Source organism: Ranitomeya variabilis, chromosome 5 (assembly GCF_051348905.1).
Source record: "Ranitomeya variabilis isolate aRanVar5 chromosome 5, aRanVar5.hap1, whole genome shotgun sequence".
In the NCBI taxonomy this organism is placed as follows: Eukaryota; Metazoa; Chordata; class Amphibia; order Anura; family Dendrobatidae; genus Ranitomeya; species Ranitomeya variabilis.
This window is the reverse complement of record NC_135236.1, coordinates 316,487,476-316,512,486: the sequence shown is the minus strand read 5'-3', so window position 1 is coordinate 316,512,486 and position 25,011 is coordinate 316,487,476. Positions and strand designations below refer to the sequence as shown.

The following is a 25,011-nucleotide window of genomic DNA, read 5'->3' as shown; positions in this document are numbered from 1 at the left end:
TGGGTCATTCAGCACCTTTTTTGCCATCCAGAATAGGACGTGCTGAGGTTTTACCATTGCTTAATCCAAAGATTTCTCTTGCTTGTCACTAGTCATCTTTCTTCTCTTTTCCAGTTCTCCAGCAGACTATGCAATGACAGTGACCTTTTGTCATCTAGGGCCAGCAGCTTGAAAAGAAAATACCTTTCTGGCAAAAGGAGAAAAACCTAAAATATCAGCCACACCAGTAGGACACAGCTGTAGTAGGCCTACATTTAGAAAACTGCAATATTCTAGAAGCCTAGAATCTCATCCTCAAGTGTTGCATTATGCTCCTTAAGTCAGTGGAGCAAATATGGGACGTGGGCTCTCCGCCACTCCTAATAAATTTACTTACTCAATGTAAAACTCTATGTAAAGACACATAGAAAAGACAGCCTTTGGCAGCCAGTTTTGAGATAGGTGCAGTAGGTCTCTCCTAAAAGGATGTTCTTTCTATATCCCCATCTGTTGTGCTGCTGTAAGGGAAGTGAGGATTTAGAATGTAAATCTGTTTTCCTTAGTCCTGTCAGCAGCACAAGACATTCACACCACTAATAAAAGTTTAAAACACCAAATGGGATGGCGTTACGATCCACTTATACAGTGTTCAGTCAAATTTTTATTGATACCTGTCCTATCAATTCTCAGGGCAGATAATATCCCCATCTGTTGGGGCAGGAAGGGAAAACAGATTTCCATACTAAATCATCACTATTCACCAGCATTTGCTTTGCCGCATCTCACTATAATTTTCAGTTGTAAACTTCTCCTCAGTTCACGAACTAGAGATTGGAGACTAGCTGCAAAGACCTAAGCTACACACAGTGTTAGGTCGGCGCCGTTATACTGATTACAATCATACCTGGGTTGATGAAATCTGTCCTGTGGTTGTTTAATCTTTATTTTCACTTTGGAGTTAATTATATGCTCGTGCTCTGGGGCAGCGTGTGTGTGTGCGTGTGTGTGTGTGTGTGTGTGTGTGTGTGTGTGTGTGTAGGGGAGTCTTTTTGTGGTGCTCTGATTAGGTATAATGCAGCCTGCTGACAGGTCACTGATCTCTCACTGACCTGCCCCCTGGTTTGCATACTGAATATTATATATACATATTGAAAAAAAAAAAACCTCCTGCAGGAAGGCGATGGACGTGGCACCAATGCTGCAGCATAATCACATATATACTGTCCTAATATTTAAAGGTTCTCCTGATATTCAAAAAAAAAATAAAAAAAATTTGAAAGTGTGCCCACTGCCCCTGCGCAGTAGCAGCTATCGGTGATGCGATTTGTTTTCTTCCATTTGAAACTGATCCAGTAAGCAAAACACGGATCTTTTTCAAATTAAAGAACAATGGATGACCATTTAACAGATCCATTTTTCATAAACTTCAATGCTAAAAAAAAAATGGATACAGCTGAAATCAGTTTTTTTAACAGACAAAAAAAGTAAAAAAGTTGATGATGATTATTACTGGACATGTGGGCATAACAGTTTAAGGCTTTTTTTTTAGTGGATAGTGAGTTCAGGAGGCAGAGGAAGGGAAACACTGGCTTATGTGACATAATACAAAGTTTCTTCTATTTTCTTGTACTATAGATTTCTGAAAAGTTTATTGAAACTACAGTGACCATTTAAATTCATCTACCATATTAAACTTTCATAAAATGTTATATAGCGCATGAGAGTTGTATGCAGGGTATATGAGTTTACGTATCATTTAATTCGTTTTTTCCTAAATTCTAGAGGCTGTATTGGGATGCCGATTGGTAGGTAATAGGGTTAAGAGACCCCAAAGTGTTTGTTAAAACCGCCACTCTGAAATGAATAGCTGCTACAGGAGGGCATGCGCATAGCGGTGTACAGGCGCAGTGGTAAGTCTTTGGGTCCAAACACCACTGTTACTAACGGACAAGTCAGACAAATAAATTATGAAAAGCTTGACTTATTTTTTCACATTTGGACTGTATACAACAATGAAAAGAAGCCGATGGCAATGTCTGAACTTGTCCTTGGACTCATAAATGTGGTATGATTGATCCTTGCTCAAGAGGAGTCTTCGACGGTGATCATTTCTGACTTTCCAGTGTCTTTGTCAGTGCAAGTTACATGTAATGAGCCATCTCTGTAAAAATAAAAACAAACAATAATGATGAACCAAATATGTGTAAACCCTGCAGAACATGGAAGCAAGATCACTCAGTCTTACAGGAGGCTGAATAACTCAATCCTGAGATTTGCAAAAAAAAAAAAAAAAATTACTATTAAAATCACTAAGTTTACAAATTATAGTATGGCAGGGGTCACACTTGCGTGTGCAATGCGAGAAACTTGCACTCGGGAATGGAGCGTTCAGCTGCATAGAAATACATGCACGCTCCCGAGTGCCGGCGTCAGTGCCGGGTATTGGTGCGAGAAACTCGGGTGAGTTTCTCGCACTGCACATGCAAGTGTGACCCCGGCCTAATATTTAATTTCCCCACAGCTTCCATAGATGAAAAAAATATATTTGAGCAAAAGCAGCAAGTCCTGATGGAGATTTATTGGTTAATCAACAGTAAAAATGCATTAGTTCCCTTCCAAAAACCATGAAAATGACAAAGGTTTTAAACCAGCCTTGAAAGATGAAGGCACAGATGCCCATAGCCATTTGATCTCTGGCAGTGTATCCTGTCACAGAAGGGAATATACTGTAAGCCAAAACCAGGAGAGGAACAGTCAGAGGAAAAGTCTGATAAATACAGACGTGGTGACTAGAGTTGAGCGACTTTTTACTTCTTAGGATCGAGTCGGGTTTCGCGAAACCCGACTTTGTCAAAAAGTCGGGTCGGGTGAAATCAGCCGATTATTGCGAAAAGTCGGGGATCCGACTGAAACACGAAACCCAATGCAAGTCAATGGGGAAGCAAAGTCGGCAGTGAGTGGAGGACAGGAAAACACCTACAGTGCCCATTGTAATGCCAAAAACATCAATTCTTGTTACTTAAGCTTGTCAATCTTAATTTGCCTTATAATAATAGTTAGGCATTGAAAATTGGGGGTCATTTGGCTAAAGTTGGGGGGGGGGGGTTAGGGCTGGCTCAAGTTTTTCGTGGGCCCAGGAAACGCGGACCACGTCACGGCGGTGGAGCAGGGAGAGGTAAGTATTTCAACTTTGCAAGTGCTGTGATCCTGAGCAAGCAGGGGGGGCACACTCGTGCACATTGGCACTGGCACAGGGCCCCTCAAAGTACGGCGGTGTGTTGGATGGCAGGAGCGCCTCCCACCGGCAGAGACACTTTTGCGTACTATGAGGGGCCCTGTGCCAGTGACGTCGCCAACGAGTATGCCCCCCCACCTGATGAAGGAACCTGCACTTTCATCTGCACCTTCCTCTTTGTCCCCGTGTAAGGTGGTATAGTATGCGGGAAGTGGAACCTGACTTTCAGCAGGGTCAGATTCTGGCTGTGTAGAGTGCAAGGGGAATGTAGTGGTCTTGGTCAATGTAAAAGCAGACTCATCTAGCAGTGGCTGGGCAATGGGCAGGATGAGAAGGAAACACAGTTAGTAGGCCCAAATAATAAAGTAGGCTAAATGCAGTTCAAATGTGGTAACAGGACTGAACAGGCGGCATTGCTTTGTTCAGTGGAAGACAACTGTAATGAGTGGCAGGCACAGTTAGTAGGGCCAAATAATAAAGTGGGCCAAATGCAGTTCAAAATTGGTAACAGGAGTAAACAGGCGGCACTGCTTTGTTCAGTGGAGGAGAACAAGCAGCAGCAGACACCGTTAGTAGGCCCAACCAAACAAGTAGGCCAAATACAGTTTAATATTCAAAACAGGATGAAAATTGCGGCTCAGCTTTGTTCAGTGGAGGAGAACCACAAGCAGCGGCAGACACCGTTAGTAGGCCCAACCAAACAAGTAGGCCAAATGCAGTTTAATATCGGATATAGCCTGATAAATGAAGCTCAGCTTTGTTTAGTGGAGAACAACAAGCAGCGGCAGACAACGTTAGTAGGCCCAACCAAACTAGTAGACCAAATGCAGTTTCATATTCAAAATATAGGCCGAAAGCCTGAAGATTGAAGTTCAGCTTTGTTCAGTGGAGGAGAAAAGCAAGGAGCGGCAGACACCGTTAGTAGGCCCAACCAAACTAGTAGGCCAAATGCAGTTTCATATTGAAAATATAGGCCGAAAGCCTGAAGATTGAAGCTCAGCTTTGTTCAGTGGAGGAGAAAAGCAAGGAGCAGCAGACACCATTAGTAGGGCCCAACCAAACTAGTAGGCCAAATGCAGTTTCATATTCAAAATATAGGCCGAAAGCCTGAAGATTGAAGCACAGGAGAAAAGCACAGGAGAACACCAAGGAGCGGCAGACACCGTTAGTAGGGCCCAACAAAACTAGTAGACCAAATGCAGTTTCATATTCAAAATATAGGCCTGAAGATTGAAGCTCAGCTTTGTTCAGTGGAGGACAGCTGTATTGAGTGGCGCAGACAGACACACGTAGTAGGCCTAAAATAAAAAAGTAGGCTCAATGCAGTTTAAAATAGGTTACAGGGGTACACAGGAAGCATTGGTTTGGTCAGCGGAGGACGATTGCAAGGAGTGGCGCAGACAGACTTAGTAGGCCTAAAATAAAAAAGTAGGCTCAATGCAGTTCTAAACTGGTAACAGGAGTAAACTGGCGGCACTGCTTTGTTCGGTGGAGGACAACTGGAAGAAGTGGCTGACACAGTAAGTTGGCCAAAATAGTAAAGTGGGCTAAATGTCTGCAAAAAAAAATGTTCCTAAATAAACAGGTGGCAAAGCTACTGTAGGTACTGGGGTGGGTTCCTCTGCTGAGTAGCAGACAGTGGTAGTTCGCGCACAGTATTCACAGGCCTAAATGGAGGGCAGTGGTGGAGCAGTGAGAGGTAAGTTTTGCAAGTGGTAGAGCACTGTTTGAGCTGGGGGGGGGGGGGGTGGGGACACTCTCGTGGGAGGCGGTACTGGCCCAGGGCCACTCATATTACGATGGTGTGTCTGACGGGTGTGCACCACCACCGCCAGAGACACTTCATTGTACTATGAGGGACCCTGTGCCAGTGCCGTCGGCCAAAAGTGGGCACACCCACCTGTCCAGGCAAACGGCACTCGCACGGGTGCTTGCGCCAAGTGGTGACCACGGCCCCGTGGGGGGAGTCAGCCCATTTAGGGAGGTGTAAAAATGGCCTATGGTGGACATTCAGCAGCTGCAAATGGAGGAATTGGAGCAGTCAGTAAGAGGAGGCCAAAAGCAAGACCTTTTTACAGGAAAGCTACGTGTCAGCAGGGGAAGGTGGGGCAAAATAATTAGAAAACCATGATTGGTTCATTTTCATGAAGGTTAGATCATCAACATTTTGGGTAGCCAGACGAGTCCTTTTTTCAGTCAGTATTGAACCAGCAGCACTGAATACTCTTTCTGATAGCACACTAGCAGCTGGGCAAGCGAGCTCCTGTAATACATTATTCTGCCAATTCAGGCCAGGTGTCCATTTTAGATGCCCAGTAATCAAAGGGGAATGACGTGTGAGGGAGAACATCGATAAGGGAGGAAAAATAGTTTGTAAACATACTGGACAAATGTTGTCTCCTGTCACTTTGAATTGATGCAGCAGTACCTGTCGTGTCTGCAGTCATTGCAAAATCACTCCACAACCTGGTCATAAAACCCCTGTCCAACGCCACTTCTGATTTGTGCACCTCTAACACCTCTGCCATGTTGCCCCCTGCAGCTCGTGTGAGAACCATCACCGCCGCTGTGTGCTGGGAATGCCTGAACCAAACGGTCTACAAGAGTTGCTTGTTTGGTAGCCAATATTTGCTCAAGGTTCTCATGTGGCATGATATTTTGCAATTTCCCTTTATAGCGTGGATCCAGGAGGCAGGCCAACCAGTAATCGTCATCGGTCATCATTTTGATAATGCGGGGGTCCCTTTTTAGGATACGCAAGGCATAATCAGCCATGTGGGCCAATGTTCCAGGTGTCAAATCACTGCTTGTGCTGGGTTGAGGAGTACTTTCTGGCAAATCAACATCACTTGTCTCCCGCAAAAACCCTGTACCTGACCTTGCAACGCCACCAGTTTCTATTGCCCCCTGAGAAGCTTCCTCCTCCCATAAATATTCATCCCCATCATCCTCCTCCTCCTCTTCGTCCGCCACCTCGCCCAGGAGAGTTCCCTGAGCAGACAATGGCTGACTGTCATCAAGGCTTCCCTCCTCCTCGGCTGCAGACGCCTGCTCCTTAATGTGCGTCAAACTTTGCATCAGCAGACGCATTAGTGGGATGCTCATGCTTAGGATGGCGTCGTCTGCACTTACCAGCCGTGTGCATTCCTCAAAACACTGAAGGACTTGACAGAGGTCTTGCAGCTTCGACCACTGCACACCTGACAACTCCATGTCTGCCATCCAACTGCCTGCCCGTGTATGTGTATCCTCCCACAAATACATTACAGCACGCCTCTGTTCGCACAGCCTCTGAAGCATGTGCAGTGTGGAGTTCCACCTTGTTGCAACGTCGATTATTAGGCGGTGCTGGGGAAGCTTCAACGATCGCTGATGGTTCTGCATACGGCGGGAGTGTACGGGCGACCGGCAGATGTGCGAGCAAAGTCTTCGCACCTTCAGGAGCAGGGCTGGTAACCCCGGATAACTTTTCAGGAAGCACTGCACCACCAGGTTCAAGGTGTGAGCCAGGCAAAGTATGTGTTTCAGTTCCGAAAGGGCTATGGCAGCCATAAAATTCCTTCCGTTATCACTGACTACCTTGCCTGCCTCAAGATGTACACTGCCCAGCCATGAATGAGTTTCTTGCTGCAAGAACTCGGCCAGAACTTCCGCGGTGTGTCTGTTGTCGCCCAAACACTTCATTTCAAACACAGCCTGCTGACGCTTACCACTAGCTGTTCCATAATGGGACACCTCGTCTGCAACACTGGCAGCTGCGGATGGAGTGGTCGTGCGACTGCGCTCTGTGGACGAGCTTTCACTTCTGCTGGAGGAGGAGGAGGCGAACGCCTACAGCCAACTGTTTCCTAGACCGTGGGCTAGGCAGAACTGTCCCACTATGGCTGTCCCCTGTGGACCCTGCATCCACCACATTAAACCAGTGTGTCGTGATGAACACGTAACGTCCCCGGCCATGCCTACTGGCCCATGCATCTGTTGTGAAGTGCACCTTTCTACTGACTGATTGCCTGAGTGCATGGACACTGCGGTCTTTCACATGCTGGTGGAGGGCTGGGATGGCTTTTCCCGCAAAGAAGTGTCGACTGGGTAGGTCATAGCGTGGTACTGCGTAGGCCATCAGGGCTTTGAAAGCTTCGCTTTCAACCAACCGGTAGGGCATCATCTCTAACGAGATTAGTCTAGCAATGTGGGCGTTCAAACCCTGTGTACGCGGATGAGAGGATGAGTACTTCCTTTTCCTAACGAGAGTCTCTTGTAGGGTGAGCTGGACTGGAGAGCTGCATATGGTGGAACTAGCGGGGGTGGTGGTGGACATGGCAGATTGAGAGAGGGATGGTGAGGGTATTCTTGCTGTTGGCCTACATACAGTGTTTCCTACCAACAACCTGGTGATTCCCTGACTGCTTTGGCCTTGCGACGATACCTCCACATTTGCTGCAGGTGGTGTCCTAAACGGTGGGCTTACAGTGAGGGAAGCAATAAAACGTTGCTGACTAGCTTCATGCAGAGCGGGTGCACCTACGTTACGGGACGTTTGGTAGTTAGTCCAGGCTTGCAAGTGCATGCTGGATAAATGTCTACGCATGCACGTTGTATTTAAATTTAGGGGATTCTTCCCTGTCATGAATCCCAATGGCTAGGGATAGCAAGGGACAAGCAAAGTAATACAAAATATCGGACGAGCTCTAGGGTGATGGAACCTGGGCTGACCGCTGCCCTACGCCTGACAAACGCAACTAGAGATAGCCAGGGAGCGTGCCTACGTTGGTTCTAGACGCCACGCACCAGCCTAAGAGCTAACTAGTACTGCAGAGAAAATAAGACCTCACTTGCCTCCAGAGGAATGAACCCCAAAAGGTATAGTTGCCCCCCACATGTATTGACGGTGAAATGAGAGGAAGGCACACACATAGAGATGATATATATAGGTTCAGCAAATTGAGGCCCGCTGTAAACTAGAAAGCAGAACGATAGAAAAGGGGTCTGAGCGGTCAGCAAAAAACCCTAATCAAAAAAACCATCCTGAGATTACAAGAACCCATGTGCCAACTCATGGCACATGGGGAGAACCTCAGTCCACTAGAGCTACCAGCTAGCATAGAGACATAATAAGCAAGCTGGAAAAAAAACCAAACAACTGAAAATCAGCACTTAGCTTATCCTGAAAGATCTGGGAGCAGGTAGGCAGGAACCAAACAGAGCACATCTGAATACATTGATAGCCGGCAAGGGAATGACAGAAAGGCCAGGTAAAATAGGAAACACCCAGCCTCTGATGGACAGGTGGAAACCAAAGGCCGCAACCCACCAAAGTCACCCAGTACCAGCAGTAACCACCAGAGGGAGCCCACAAACAGAATCCACAACACTTCCCTCTGCTAAAGGTCTTTGAGCATTTCTTACAGCTAACTTTGCACTGATCATTCGGATCTTGGTTAAAAAATTGCCAGACTGCACTCTTCCTACTATTGAATACCTTTTCAGGCATTGCATGCTGTGCTACTTTCACCGGATGGCCACGCTGTCCTAAAACGGTTTTTGGTTTTGACACACGGTTTTGGCCAGATACGGGCCTGCCAGATGAAAGCTGTTGTGATGTTGATGCCTGCTGCGGCTCATACTCCTCCGCTTCAGAGCTACTGCCAGCGGCACCCTGTTCCCCCAATGGCTGCCAATCGGGGTCAACAACTGGGTCATCTATCACCTCCTCTTCAATGTCCTGTGCACCTTCCTCTGTGTCACTGTGTAAGGTGCTATAGCGTTCGGGACAGGGCACCATAGTCTCATCATGGTCAGGTTCTGGCTCAGTACACTGCGAGGGCAATGTTGTGATCTGAGTCAATGGAACAGCATAATAATCTAGCTGTGGCTGTTCATCTGTGCACTCCATGTCCGATTCATCTTGTAATGGCCTGTTAATTTCCCTTTCTAACCCAGGCACGGTATGTGTAAAGAGCTCCATGGAGTAACCTGTTGTGTCGCCTGACGCATCCTTCACTGTTCTGGGTGAAGGACACAAGGGAGCGACTTGTTCCTGACCGGGAGCATCCACCGACGACTCGCTGCTTTTAAATTTTGAACTTTCCGAAGAGGAGGCGAAAGAGTTAGAGGCTGAGTCAGCAAGGAAAGCCAAAACGTTTTCCTGCTGCTCCAGGTTTAAAAGCGGTTTTCCTACTCCCAGAAAACGGAGCGTTCGAGGCCTTGTGTAGCCAGACGATGACGCTGGCTCAACAACTCGAGGCTTAGGTGCTATTTTGCTTTTCCCACTACCACCAGATGCTCCACTACCACCACCATCATTACCAGCTGGCAATGACCGCCCATGGCCACGACCTCTTCCACCAGACTTCCTCATTCTTGAGAAAATGTAACCAAACTAACAACCATTATATGGTACTGTAAAACAAGGTAGAAGGTGTATATAAACTTGTTGTGAATTTAAATCTCCCTTTCTATATGTGTGGGAGACTGCTGCAAAAATCAGGCCCACTGTATTACACTACACAGTGTACGTGGCAGAAAGTGGCTGGCAGATATACGCCAAACAGAACTGACGCAGATGCACTTAGTGGCAATATAAATCTCCCTTTTTATGTGTGGGAGACTGCTGCAAAATTCAGGCCCACTGTATTACACTACACAGTATACGTGGCAGAAAGGGGCTGGAAGATATACAGTGGGGCAAAAAAGTATTTAGTCAGTCAGCAATAGTGCAAGTTCCACCACTTAAAAAGATGAGGCAGGGGGGCGTGGCCAGCTGCCAAAGAAGCAAGACGTGCTTCCCTGAGCTCCCTGAGCTGCTAGGGTAATCCACCCGCTTTAATACAATTTGGCCACCCATCCATAGGGTACAAGGGCAGCAACATATAGCCCCTGGGCCACGGACGCATTATCTGGCCACGAAGGTGAAAAAAAGCGGTCTGGAACTGCAACGCCAGCCCGAGGCCTACATTCGGGCCTGAGGCCTGTGAGGCGCTTCAGGCCGGGGAGCTCCCGACACCTCCCTGCATCAGCGGGACGACCCGGACGCCAACGGGCAGGAAAGTCCGTCCACCCCCACCACCTTGGAATCGGAGGATCCCTGCTGCCGAGGTCGGGACGTCGCCGAGAGGGAGTGGAGGCCGCCGGGCGGTGAGTTGCGGTGGACGCTGCGGGCCCACGGGTTTTCCTGCCTCCCCCTGGGCCATAAAGGTGGCGGCGGGCGTTCCGATTTGCGCCGCTGAAGAGATAAACCGGCGGTACTCACCCACGCACCGGCGGCCCCGGGACTGCCGCCGCGTTGTGCCGCCTGCTGATCCCCTGGGCTTCTCCCGACGTCTAGGCCCCGCGGCGGAGGCTGTGGCCGCTAGGGGGCGCGTGGCCCACGCTGTTGGCCGGCTGCTGTAAGATAAGTGAGGGACGCGCCGCCATTACTTGCAGCCCCATAGACGCTGCACACTGACCCCCTGAGGCTGTACGCCCGTGCACATCATCTCACTGGTCTGTTGTGGGGAATTTGAGGCCCACCGGTGGACAGAGTGCCTCCCGACGTCGGACTGAAGAGGTGAGAGGTCGCCTCATGTTATACTCCCCCACCTGGGTCATCAGTGAGGGGTCCGTGCTTTGAATACAGGGGGGTTATTGTCCTCTCCAGCTAAATACATACAGCCCCCGACGAGCTGTCACCATCGTGGTTCCCCTCTCGGCCCCTGTGGACAGCTTCTGGTTCTGCCGGCCTCCAGACCCGCTGTTTATTAACTCGAGACAATCTCCATTGGCACAACCTATCCAGACTTACTATACGGAATAGCATAATGATTGCTGCAATGCCTTAACCATACCCTTGCGCATCTGCTAGGGGTCACTGCGCAATATGTCTTGTCCTAGATCTTAGCTTTCTTAATACGGGGGAAAATTGTCACGGGGTTGTACTCCCATCCATACTCTAATTGCCCTCATGCCTAAAGCGCGCAGAACCACTTCAAAACAACCCAGCAACAGGTTTGCCGTATTAACAGACTTGGAGGCTGACATGTCCCCCGACCCGCTCTCACACTCAGAGTCCTCTAACTCTTCCATACCCGACGGAGCAGATTCTGAGATGATCCCGGCCTCTACAACTAAGACCCCTAACACCCCTACCCTGGATCAATCGGCTCTACTGTCGCAGTTCCAATCTATTTTACATTCTGAACTGCTCAAGATGTCAGACAAACTGACTAAAGACCTAACCAAAGAAATCAGAGAACTCTGCTCCCGTACCTCTGACCTCGAGGACAAAATGGACTCGACCATTGCAAACCTAGCAACCCACGAAAAAGACATTGAGATGCTACATGACGAGATCCACACCCTCAATAGCAAGCTAGAGGACTTTGAAAACCGAGACCGCAGAAGCAATATCAGGATCAGAGGTATACCAGAATCGGTCACTGATGTACAATCCACCGCAACAGCCCTGTTTCAAGAACTCCTACCGGGAATCTCCATTGAGCGCCTAGAAATGGACCGCATCCACAGAGCCCTGAGTAAGCGCAAGCCAGATGGCCCACCGAGAGACATCATTCTCAAAATGCACTTTTACAAAACTAAAGAGCAGCTCCTGCAGGCGGCTAGAAAATCTGCACCGCTAACATTCCAGGGCCACTTGTACGAGCTGTTCTCAGATTTGGCCCCCACTACTATTGCCAAACGTCGAGCCATGAAGCCGTACTTGGAGGTACTGCGTTCCAACAATATCAAGTATCGCTGGGGATTCCCCTTTAAATTGATATTCTCTCATCGCGACATGATCCACACTGTTCTCTCCCCCGAAGGAGCGAGCCGTTGCTTGGCCAAATTACAGCTCATGGATTCCGTTTCAAATTCTCCGACTGCCCTTTCTCGGCCTCGGCCTGAGAGCCGCCAGTCCCGTCCGCGAGCTCCGCCTGACCCCCCGTGACAAGCTTAACATCCGCTGGCCCTATTCTGGGCCCCTGATGCCCTACTGACTATCCTGTCAGATTCTCCACAGTTCTAAGATAATTTGGTTATATGTGTTTCCTTAGTTTATCTCTATAGACGCTCCCGAACTGCGCAACTTCAACACTCCCCTGCCGGAAACTATTGGTTCCTCATCACAGCTGGGACATTGGACTGGATTGAACTCATCGCTGGACCTGTTCTTCACCACAGACAAGTGAATATGCTCAATCCACTAGTTAATACAGTGTTGTTTCTTCTTCTTTTTCTCTGTTAACGGTTACACTCTAGTGACAGGTTTCACATATCCCATCTTGCTATAATGTTAACTGTATTAAAATTACACCCTGGCCTTAGCTAGTTACATTCTTAGGCATAGTTGTTATGTTTTGTTATTAGATCTATGCCCCCCGTTTACTAGCAGCTATAACAAGTTGACAAGATAGGCCATCATTGAATATCCCCAGGATAGCTGAATCAGACCCCCAGCCTGTCGTTATCACCTATCTACTCCAGTACCCCGTTACGACGACATATATTTTTTTTTTTTTCACGCGCTGCCCCTAGCAGACCCCAACGACCCTACAGTGTCCTCACACACTGCCGCTCAGCACATAGTGCTTAGCCAACATTACAGTTCCTCCTTTTCCCTTAACAAGCTTTTTCACCCCACTTATACTGAAGGCACTATCCAATCTATCCCATCCCCTAACCCAACTACCTGCCCGAGCTTACACTGCTCGTCAAGTCCATTCTGTAAGACGCTCTCCATCCCCATTGATATACCGCAAGTAATAATTACTACAAGCCTACCTCCCAATCTCCCACAATGCCACTCACAATCTTATCGCACAACGTGAGGGGACTCAACTCCCCACATAAACGCACCAAGGCGTTCCGCTATTACAGATCTCAGCAGGCAGATGTAGTATGTCTCCAGGAGACGCATTTTTCAACTAAATCCTGTCCTAGATTCTTGTCCGCCTCTTACGCACTCTTTTATTCCGCTAATGCCCCAAACAAAACCAAAGGTGTGGCTATCTGTTTCAAGAAAAAACTGTCCCGTTTGTTTTTAAGTCTTCAGTAGTTGATAAGGAAGGCCGCTATATTATGGTGACGGGCACTATAATGGATGAATTGGTGACCTTTGTCTCCTACTATGCTCCCAATACCCATCAAGCTGCCTTTTTCTCTCAACTACTAGAATTAATTTCAGAACACGCACAGGGCACCACAATTCTATGTGGAGACTCCAATTGCATACTTAAAGCTAATCTAGACAAATCCTCAAGCCCCCATTCTCCTACTCCGCCCCCATACCCTTCGGCTGACTCGACTGCTCTCAACAAACTTCTCTCCCAATATCATTGGATAGACTTATGGAGGGAACTTCACCCTACCGAAAGAGATTATACCTTTTTCTCCGCACGCCACCTAGTATATACCAGAATTGATCATGTCTTAGTCCATCCTTCCTTTATTCACAACATATCAAGCATCTCAATCCAATCTACCCCCTGGTCAGACCATTCCCCATACCTGGTCATCTGCTCAACACTCCACCCGTGGCCCCGCTCGTTCAACTGGACCCTAAACGACTCACTGCTCTCCTATCCTGACATTGCCCAAAAACTGAAAAATCACATTGGCGAATATTTCTCTCTGAACAAGCAATCAGCTTCTTCACCAGTTTCCCTATGGGAGGCACACAAAGCAGTACTCAGAGGCTTCTGTATCCAAGAGGCCTCTCGTAAAAAAAAAAGAGATAGAAACGCGAAGATAGCGGATTTGGAGAGCAGGGTGTCAACCTTGGAGTCACAGATGAAAACTGCACCCCAACCTGCTACGTATCGGGATCTTCTTCATGCACGGACGGAACTAGATCTACACCTCTCCGAGAAGGCTGACCGAGCTATACGCTGGTCACAACAACACTTCTATGCCCTTAACAATAAAAACAATTCTAACCTCGCTCGTCGTTTGAAATGCCAACCCTTACCTAGACCCCCCATACGCCTCCGCACCTCCACAGGTGTCACAACCAACCCACAGCAAATTGTCTGTTTATTTCAACAGAAACTAAGACAGTTATATAGTGCCCCAGCTGCCACAGACACAGACACCCTGAAGAACTTTTTAGACTCGGTTCCCCTTCCAGCCCTTAGCCCCGATATGATCTAACTCCTTGATCAAGCTATAACACCTAGCGAAATTGAGATAGCCATTAAAAATCTGAAAACTAACAAAAAACCAGGCCCCGACGGGTTCACGGCCCTTTATTATAAGAAATACGCCCCGCTATTGATCCCCCACCTCGTCAATTATTTTAATTCCCTGAGAGACGGAAACAAACCAGGTGCGGCCTCATTAATGGCTGCAATCTCTATGATACCTAAGCCCAACACAGATCACTTACTCTGGTCCAATTATAGGCCGATATCTCTAGTTAATATTGACCTTAAAATATTGGCCAAAATCCTGTCCCAAAGATTGAACTCAGGCTTAGGAGCATTAATCCATAAAGACCAAGTAGGCTTTGTTCCACGTCGACAAGCCTCTGACAACATACGGAGGATTTCCCACCTACTACATCTCTGTAAGCACCGTAATATATCAAGTATGCTACTGTCATTAGACATTAAAAAAGCCTTCGACTCTGTATCGTGGCCCTATCTGTTTGCGGTGCTGCAGAGATGGGGGTTTCCCGACAATTTCCTCTCCTGGATTCATGCACTCTATAGTTCCCCTTCCGCCTATGTGCGTTATAGTGGCTTTTCCTCTACGCTTTTTCCAATTAGCAGAGGCACCCGACAGGGTTGCCCACTCTCACCCCTGCTGTTTCTCCTGGCGCTCGAACCACTAGCCATCCAATTACGCCTCAACTCTAACATACAAGGGGTGGAGGTGGCGGCAGTCCCACACAAGCTACTCATGTTTGCAGACATCCTGCTCCTTTTATCGTCCCCCCAGAAGTCTTTATCAGCCCTTCTCCAAGCCTTACAAAACTTCGGAGCATTATCCGGCCTACAAATAAACACCACCAAATCCTACGCCATGAATATATCCCTCCCACAATCAACTATAACAAACCTCCAAAACGACTTTCCTTTCCAGTGGGTTACTAAACACTTGGACTATTTGGGAGTGAAACTGACGGCTAACCTAGACTCTCTCTACACCGCCAACTATCCCCCCATGTTTCGTAAACTTCGCCTTTTGCTTCAGTCTTGGGAGAAATTGCATCTTTCATGGTTAGGCCGTGTGCGAGCCCTGAAAATGTCTATCCTCCCCAAGCTACTTTACCTATTTCGAGTCTTACCAATCCCTATCCCATCGCACTTCCTTAAAATGGCCCAAAGAACAATAGATGCCTTTGTTTGGAGGGGAGGCCTCCCCAGGGTTAACAAAGCTACTCTCTACCGACATCGCCTAAAAGGAGGTTTGGGAGTTCCCAACCTTTCCAAATACTACCGCGCAGCTCAACTAGGCCAACTGACCCTATATCATGCCTACACTGAACCCCCATTATGGCCTTCTCTAGAACCCGCAGAACTACAACCCGACACTCTAGACACAATACTATGGATTCTCCCAACCCAACGTAAACATATTTCAAACCCCATAATAAAGCATTCCCTTGCAATCTGGGACTCCCACAAGTACTCCTCACAACTAATCTCACCCTTTTTGCCTCTCGCCCCAATTTGGGGTAATGTTCTATTTCCCCCAGGAATGGGTCCCCTAAGATACTTCTGTAAGTGGGTTGAAGCGGGGATAACTAAAGTCCACCACCTCTTTAATGTAGATGGGATTATCCCATTCCCAGCCCTTAGAGAGAAATATGGTTTCCCCCCCGGAGAGGTATTTCGATATTTACAACTCAAGAACTTTATCAGCTCTTTACTGAAGAATTCTGATCCCCCATACTCTTTCACTTCATTTGAACAAAGATGCCGTCAAAACCCACACGCCACAGGCACTATATCTCTCCTCTATTCGCAAATCAACTCCCCCTCACATAGAAATTGTCTAAAATATACATCTCGATGGGAGTCCGATATTGGATCTACCCTGACTGATTCCGAATGGTCCCAAATTTGGTCCTCCTCAACTGGAGGAATCCTAAATACCCTTATGTTAGAAACTAATTATAAAGTATTAACCCGTTGGTACCTGACCCCAGCAAGAGTAGCTAAGGCAGTGGCCAACTACCCCTCAAACTGCTTCAGAGGATGCAACTCTACTGGAGATATGTTCCATACCTGGTGGCTATGCCCGACGGTCAGGAGACTGTGGATCAGAGTTTACCATTTAGTTTTCTCGGTCACAAATATAAACCTCAGAAAGAACCCCTGGGAGGCCCTGCTCAATAAACGCATCCCCAACACTCCCAAACACACCCAGGCTCTTATATCATTTATATTTCTAGCAACCAAGCAAACAATAGCTTTGGCCTGGAAAAAATCAACTATAGATTTTTCCGCAGTTAAGTCTCGCCTCTCTTGGTATATGATTAATGAGAAACTGTCGGCCATTCTCATGGACAAAGTTGGTAAATTTGAAAGAATATGGCTCCCCTGGGCGGAATATACCAATCACACTCCCCTTGCGGTACCTGTACTTTACCTAACCAACCCTGAACTGTCTGATTCAGAATAACTCTTCATAATTACTGTACACAACGCAATCTCACCCTCGGGCTTCCCCCCCCCCCTCCCCTCTCCCTTTTTTTTCTTTTCCCCCACTTGTGCCTTACTCCATCTCCCCCCTACCCCTTGTAGTTGTTTGATTGAAGAACTACGTGTTATTTGCTTACACGCCTTTTATGCACACGTTGATTTACAGTTTGTAATGATACCTGAGTTATTGAATCATTTGTAAACTTGAAAATGTTTCAATAAAAACTTATTGTTGAAAAAAAAAAAGATGAGAGGCGTCTGTAATTTACATCATAGGTAGACCTCAACTATGGGAGACAAACAAAAAAAAATCCAGAAAATCACATTGTTTTTTTATCATTTTATTTGCATATTATGGTGGAAAATAAGTATTTGGTCAGAAACAAACAATCAAGATTTCTGGCTCTCACAGACCTGTAACTTCTTCTTTAAGAGTCTCCTCTTTCCTCCACTCATTACCTGTAGTAATGGCACCTGTTTAAACTTGTTATCAGTATAAAAAGACACCTGTGCACACCCTCAATTAGTCTGACTCCAAACTCCACTATGGTGAAGACCAAAGAGCTGTCAAAGGACACCAGAAACAAAATTGTAGCCCTGCACCAGGCTGGGAAGACTGAATCTGCAATAGCCAACCAGCTTGGAGTGAAGAAATCAACAGTGGGAGCAATAATTAGAAAATGGAAGACATTCAAGACCACTGATAATCTCCCTCGATCTGGGGCTCCACGCAAAATCCCACCCCGTGGGGTCAGAATGATCACAAGAACGGTGAGCAAAAATCCCAGAACCACGCGGGGGGACCTAGTGAATGAACTGCAGAGAGCTGGGACCAATGTAACAAGGCCTACCATAAGTAACACACTACGCCACCATGGACTCAGATCCTGCAGTGCCAGACGTGTCCCACTGCTTAAGCCAGTACATGTCCGGGCCCGTCTGAAGTTTGCTAGAGAGCATTTGGATGATCCAGAGGAGTTTTGGGAGAATGTCCTATGGTCTGATGAAACCAAACTGGAACTGTTTGGTAGAAACACAACTTGTCGTGTTTGGAGGAAAAAGAATAATGAGTTGCATCCATCAAACACCATACCTACTGTAAAGCATGGTGGTGGAAACATCATGCTTTGGGGCTGTTTCTCTGCAAAGGGGCCAGGACGACTGATCCGGGTACATGAAAGAATGAATGGGGCCATGTATCGTGAGATTTTGAGTGCAAACCTCCTTCCATCAGCAAGGGCATTGAAGATGAAACGTGGCTGGGTCTTTCAACATGACAATGATCCAAAGCACACCGCCAGGGCAACGAAGGAGTGGCTTCGTAAGAAGCATTTCAAGGTCCTGGAGTGGCCTAGCCAGTCTCCAGATCTCAACCCTATAGAAAACCTTTGGAGGGAGTTGAAAGTCCGTGTTGCCAAGCGAAAAGCCAAAAACATCACTGCTCTAGAGGAGATCTGCATGGAGGAATGGGCCAACATACCAACAACAGTGTGTGGCAACCTTGTGAAGACTTACAGAAAACGTTTGACCTCTGTCATTGCCAACAAAGGATATATTACAAAGTATTGAGATGAAATTTTGTTTCTGACCAAATACTTATTTTCCACCATAATATGCAAATAAAATGATAAAAAAACAGACAATGTGATTTTCTGGATTTTTTTTTCTCAGTTTGTCTCCCATAGTTGAGGTCTACCTATGATGTAAATTACAGACGCCTCTCTCATCTTTTTAAGTGGTGGAACTTGCACTATTGGTGAATGACTAAATAATTTTTTGCCCCACTGTACATATATAAAAAAAAAGGGACTGTACTACAATAACAATCTCCGTACAATGATCTCAGGACAAGTATGGCAGCCAGCAATAAAAAGGACTGCTGCACACAAAAGTGTGGACAAATAAACAATAGAACTGTGCAGAAAGGAGCAACAGGACTTTTGCTTTTAAAAAAGCAGTTGCACAGCGGCGTACAAACAGCAATGCAGCTATCAGGGAGCCTTATAAGCTACAGAGCTGATGCACAGAAATCTAGCCTCCACTGTCCCTGCAAAGAAAAGGTGGTGTTGGACAGTGGAAATCGCTACAGCACAAGCGGTTTGGGGGTTAATCTTCCCTCCCTAAGTATATTTCTTCTTCTGACGAAGCTGCAGCAACCTCTCCCTATGCTCAGATCGGCAGAAGTAAGATGGGGGTCGGCGTGCACGCCCCTTTATAGCCCCTGTGATGACGCAGAAAGCAAGCCAACTACGGTCATGCCCTTCTCTAAGATGGTGGGGACCAGGACCTATGTCATCACGTTGCCCACACTCTGCGTCCACCTTCATTGGCTGAGAAATGGCGCTGAAAGCGTCATACGAAACGCGACTTTGGCGCGAAGATCGCCGACAGCATGGCCGATCCCACACTGGGATCGGGTTTCACAAATCCCGACTTTGCCGAAAGTCGGCGATTTTTGAAAATGTCCGATCCGTTTCGCTCAACCCTAGTGGTGACGTGTTTCTATCATCCACTCCTGGTTTTGGCTTACAAGTCCTGATGTAAAATACTGACCAAATACTGATAGTGTGAGGGTCTCTCTTACGAAAAAAAAAAACTGGCTTTATGCCCTGTGTCTTTAGGCAAGCAGTCTTTCAATTGTAGACAAAAGTGATTCTTATAGGGCATGTCTTCACTTGCTCCAAAGCATTAAATATAAAAAAAAGAAATTTAGCAGATGGTCTTCCTAGCCTTATAGCTGGAGCCCACAGCCTTATTAAAAAAAAAAAAGTACATTTTTGCTTGGTTCAGTGATAAGACGCTATATCTTGTATACAAACTTTGCATGATCTGATGTAGTTTCATACTCCTTTTTCATATGAAATGCAAGTCTACTTATAACCTCATACATGCTGCATTTATTGGATAAGTAACTTCATTATAAAGTGTATAGGGAAGTTGAGTCAATTAACAAATCATTTTACCTCTTCATTGTAAGTACAGTTACTATGTCATGAACACCATCTTTCTTCTGTAGATCTTTAAGTACAATCTGTGAAAACAAATGTCAAGTTATCTAGCTATTCATGTTAGAATTAGTGAGGGACAGAGAGAGACGGAGGAGGGACAGAGCGAGACGGAGGAGGGACAGAGAGAGACGGAGGAGGGACAGAGAGAGACGGAGGAGGGACAGAGAGAGACGGAGGAGGGACAGAGAGACGGAGGAGGGACAGAGAGAGACGGAGGAGGGACAGAGAGAGACGGAGGAGGGACAGAGAGAGACGGAGGAGGGACAGAGAGACGGAGGAGGGACAGAGAGAGACGGAGGAGGGACAGAGAGAGACGGAGGAGGGACAGAGAGACGGAGGAGGGACAGAGACGGAGGAGGGACAGAGAGACGGAGGAGGGACAGAGAGACGGAGGAGGGACAGAGAGACGGAGGAGGGACAGAGACGGAGGAGGGACAGAGAGACAGAGGAGGGACAGAGAGACGGAGGAGGGACAGAGAGACGGAGGAGGGACAGAAAGAGAAACTAGAAATATATTAGGACATTGTATGTATTTATATGTAAATAATAAATAAGTAAATGAGAATTAATATCTTACTTGTGCAAATTTTAAGTTTTCTGGTGTGCTTGACTTTCGAACTGACTCGTACAGTTCCAAGCAAACAGAGGTAAAGTTACCAGGCGCTTGTAAGGAGTGCTGTCTACGGGCAGGAAGCGGTGTACCTGACGGCAATAAAATCGAGAACTTTTCAGCGCCTGACTCATCAGCCTCCTGTGACGATACAAGTGGAAAAGATAGTAAATACTAAAGTAGGAACATTTGGCCATTGACCCCTGCCGCCATTTTTTTTCTCAACCAAGCTTTACAAGATTCATAACTGTATTTTTCCATCATCACAGCCATATGAAAGCTGGTTTTAGGCAGGACAAGTTCTATTCTTTCATGGCACCATTTAATTGACTCTATAATGTATTGCAGGGCTAAGAGTCCTAAGTTAGCAAGCCAGGGGTAGGCTGCTTTCAGTATTTTGGGCAATCCATCTGTTTCACTACTTCACTGCCGTGGCCACTATTCATCGCAGGGTCTGAGGTGTAAACTCCAATCCTGGAAGTTGCAGGGCGGTGTCCGCTGTATAATAAGGCTGGCGTCTACTCCATAATCCCCCAACTGACATGTGACATACACGGTATAATAAAGCAAGCCTTGATTAGCTCTAAGTCTTCTCAATATATTTATGATATTCTGGCAATTTTGCTTTGTTACATAACTACTGTAGCAAAGCTCTTATGTTGTGAACGCACAGCTGAAACTCAAGAAGATCTAAGCAGACTACAAACCAATAAAAACAGACATACAATGTGTATCCTACAACTAGGACAAAGCTGCGTTAGAGAATTTCTCTGTGCATGGTCATACTTGATCACAAGTTTCTTTCCCATGTATCTTATTATACACCCCATGCATGCTTTTATTTTAATTTCGCCATTGCCTGGAATACAAACCTTAACCATTATGTCACTGGCAGAGCACTCAATAGTAATGGTGTCTAATTCCATGGATAGATTTTCTTTGCCCAGTAGAATTCCAGCTTCTATAGCAGCTCCTATAGGAATCACCTCATCTGGTGGTATGCTATTGAGCAATTCCACGTCATGGAATAAATCACGTATCAATTGCTGCAGTTTGGGCATGCGAGCTGACCCACCACATAAAACCACCTACGATGCCAAGGAAATTTTAGCAATTAGAAAACAGCAAAGAATGCCTACAAAATATCAAAACATACAATGCATATTCATTTTGCTACGCATTGCACTATGCAATTGTATATAAAGTGTACACATCTGGCTGCTGGCAAAGCAACTAACAGTCCATCAATGGGTGCACCAGGTGTTGGACACCCTCTCACCTCATACTGATGACCTACCTTATCTACAATTTATCTATTTGGTGTTAAGTAGTTTTTTTTATGAATAAATAAAAAGCACATTTATTTCAAAGTGCCAGGACAAGGACTGTCAAATATTATGCAAACTACAGAAGAAAAAAAGCATACATTTTTACATTTTACATTAAAGCACCACTCCATCGTTTGTTTCTTCAGTGCTGAAGTGGCGCTTTAACCCCTTAACAACCAGAGGTATTTTTGGTTTTGCATTTTCATTTGTTTTGCTCCACTTCTTCCCAGAGCCATAACCTTTTTATATTTCGGCCAAAATGGCCGTGTGAGGGCTTTTTTTTGCCAGAAGAGTTGTACTTTTGAACGACACCATTGGTTTTAACATATCGTGTACTGGAAAACAGGAAAAAAGATTCCAAGTGCGGTGAAATTGCAAAAAAAGTGCAATTCCACAATTATTTTTTGTTTGGCTTTTTTGCTAGGTTCACTAAATGCTAAATCAGACCTGCCGTTATGATTCTCCAGGTCATTACGAGTTCATAGACACCAAACATGTCTAGGTTCATTTTTATCCAAGTGGTGAAAAAAAAATTCCAAAGTTTGTATAAAAAAGAAAAAAAAAAAAGCAATTTTCTGATACCCGAAGCATCTCCATTTTTCATGATCTCTGGTTGGGTGTGGGCTTACTTTTTGAGCGCCGAGCTGATGTTTTTAATGGTATCATTTTGGTGCAGATATGATCTTTTGATCGCTCGTTATTGCATTTTAATGCAATGTTGCAGCGACCAAAAAAAGGCAATTCTAGCGTTTTGACTTTTTTTTTTTTTTCACATTTTCGGGTTAATTCTTTTTTTTTTTTTTTTATATTGCTAGATGGGGCAATTCTGAACCCGGCGATACCAAAGATATGTAGGTTTGATATATTTTTTTTATTGTTTTCTTTTAAATGAGGCAAAAGGGGGGCGATTTGAACTTTTATATATTTTTTAAACATTTTTAAAAACATTTTTTACGTTTCAATTCCTCTCTTGCTATGAGCACCAACCACTGAGAGGCGCTCATATCAGTCAGGCAGTGACAACCTTAGAGGTCTGCTGGAAGCTGACATGTGCCGGAAAAGATGTGGGCTCAGTACTGGAGCCCACATCAAAAGGAAGACCGGCATCGGTGTAATTTTACCCCCGATGTCGGAAAGGGGTTAAATTTAAGTCTCTGGTCACACACTCACCCCCTCCCCCTTCACCGGTTTTCGGTGTCTGGAAGTCAGAAGCTACGTCACAAGCTCTCAATACAAGTCTATGAGAGCCAGAACGAGGCTCTCAGACTTTTATTGAAAAATTAATTAGGAAAACACGGCACTTCTGGAATTCTGGTGGTGCACAAGTAGGATAACCAAATCCATCAGCTGTGATCTAGAAATACTTGGCACTCGTATAGGTGTGCTTAAGAACTTATTTATTGGATGAAGAAGTTCCAGAAAAAAAAAAAAAAAAAAAAAAAACGTTTCGGTCAAAACTTGACCTTCATCAGTCATCTGGAAGCACTGCCTGTCTTAGCAGTGGACACTGCAAACCCTCACACAGCGCGCTGCCACACAGATCTCCTCAATCCAGATGACTGGTGAAGGGTCAGGAATTGACCGAAATGTCTCATTTTTCAGAAATTTCTTCATCCAATAAATAGGTTCTTAAACACACCTATATGAGTGGCAAGTATTTCTACATCACATTTTATTGAAAAATGACGTCTGTGCAACTCCAAACACTGGAGCTGCAGGCAGGTCAGTTTTTGCCGGCGACTGACCGGAGCGGCGGTGAAAATAGATGAAAATGTCAGAAGGTGTTTTACATTTAAAGCACCACTGCAGAAGTGTAATAATAATAATAATAATAATAATAATTTTAAAAAAATGACTGAGTGGTGGTTTAAAAAAAAAAAAAAAAAAAAAAAAAAAAAAGTAGAGAACTGATATTCAAAATTGTGCCAGACATTTTTTCACTTTTATCACCTGTCAATTAGGCAAGACACATAAGATATAGACTGAAATTGTCTTTGCTAACATGTTGAATGTGAGCTGTACAATGGTTCAGCCGGCAGCTCTGGCGCCACACTCTCCCATACACAGAAGCACTCAATCTGCGGAGTACAACTGTAGTCTCTTCGAGAGAGCCACTGCCAGACTTCTCAGACGGTGGTTTACCGAGAACAAAAGGATCGGCCTACCAAGATCAGACATGCCAGATCATTATCTACCATGGCATCGTGTATTGGGGGGAGAGCCGGGGCCTCCATACACAATAGACTGTCAACCAAACCAGATGATATTGACTGACGTCAGTCTAATGTATATGATGCAAGAAGTGTATACGTTCCCCTGGTGTTTACATGGATTTCCTCCAGGAGCTCTCGTTTCTTCATACTTATAGGGATTTTAGATTGTGAGCACCAGTATAGACAGTGATAAGGTGTGTGAAATGCCGAAGAATATGAATAAAGCAAAGAAATAAAAATAATAAATATATAGGAGGCAGAAAACTGCAGGTATTAGGCAGCACTCTCGCTCCTGTGCAGTGGCCACAAACCGCTGGTATGGCCAATTGAATAGGATTTATACCATCTCTAACACTGAGAAACGACAACAGGGCCACATAAATTCTACGGTAAAGCTGGCAAAGAAACCACACGTCTTTAGGAAGCAAAGAATAATGTGCCGGCAAGGTCGTTTATTTAAAATAATGAGACATTACATAATACTGACAAAATGCATACCTGATTCACATCTGTCGCCTTGACACCAACCTTATCCAGTAGGACTTTTATTGGATCAATACACTGATTAAACAGAGATGAACAGATGAGCTCAAATCGAGCCCTGCAAGAAAAATCAGTCGCATAAATGGAAAAACAAAAAAGGGGAGGGGGTAAGAGGAGTAACCAGTTTTAAAGACAAAACAATTAAAACTAAAATAACTACTGTATATACTCGAGCATAAGCCAAGATTTTCAGCCCAAATTTTTGGGCTGAAAGTGCCCCTCTCGGCTTATACTCGAGTCATGGTCGGCAGTGGGGTCGGCGGGTGAGGGGGAGAGAGCAGTGTCGCATACTCACCTGCTCCCGGCGCTCCTAACGCTGTCCCAGCCTGTCCCATGGTCTCCCTTGCTGCAGCTCTTCCTCTATTCAGCGGTCACGTGGTACCGCTCATTAAAGTAATGAATATGGACTCTACTCCCATAGGGGCGGAGCCGCATATTCATTACTGTAATGAGCGGTACCAGTGACCGCTCAT

General features: G+C 45.8%; 1 protein-coding gene across 2 annotated transcripts in view; it reads right to left on the bottom strand.

Annotated features, from left to right (window-relative positions):
* Positions 1-1,589: 1,589 nt before the first annotated feature.
* The window catches only part of HSPA14 (heat shock protein family A (Hsp70) member 14), a 38,233-nt gene continuing 14,811 nt past the window's right edge, over positions 1,590-25,011 (bottom strand). Inside the window, exons 10-14 of one of the 2 annotated variants that reach the window (XM_077264632.1) lie at positions 24,494-24,596; positions 21,327-21,542; positions 20,422-20,595; positions 19,800-19,867; positions 1,590-2,140 (exon numbers count right to left, since the gene is read on the bottom strand). In XM_077264632.1, the coding sequence (XP_077120747.1) occupies positions 2,062-2,140; positions 19,800-19,867; positions 20,422-20,595; positions 21,327-21,542; positions 24,494-24,596 (640 nt within the window). In that variant the 3' untranslated portion in view covers positions 1,590-2,061. Of the gene's footprint in view, positions 2,141-19,795; positions 19,868-20,421; positions 20,596-21,326; positions 21,543-24,493; positions 24,597-25,011 lie in introns of those variants that run through there. The other variant, XM_077264633.1, reaches the window with a different exon arrangement.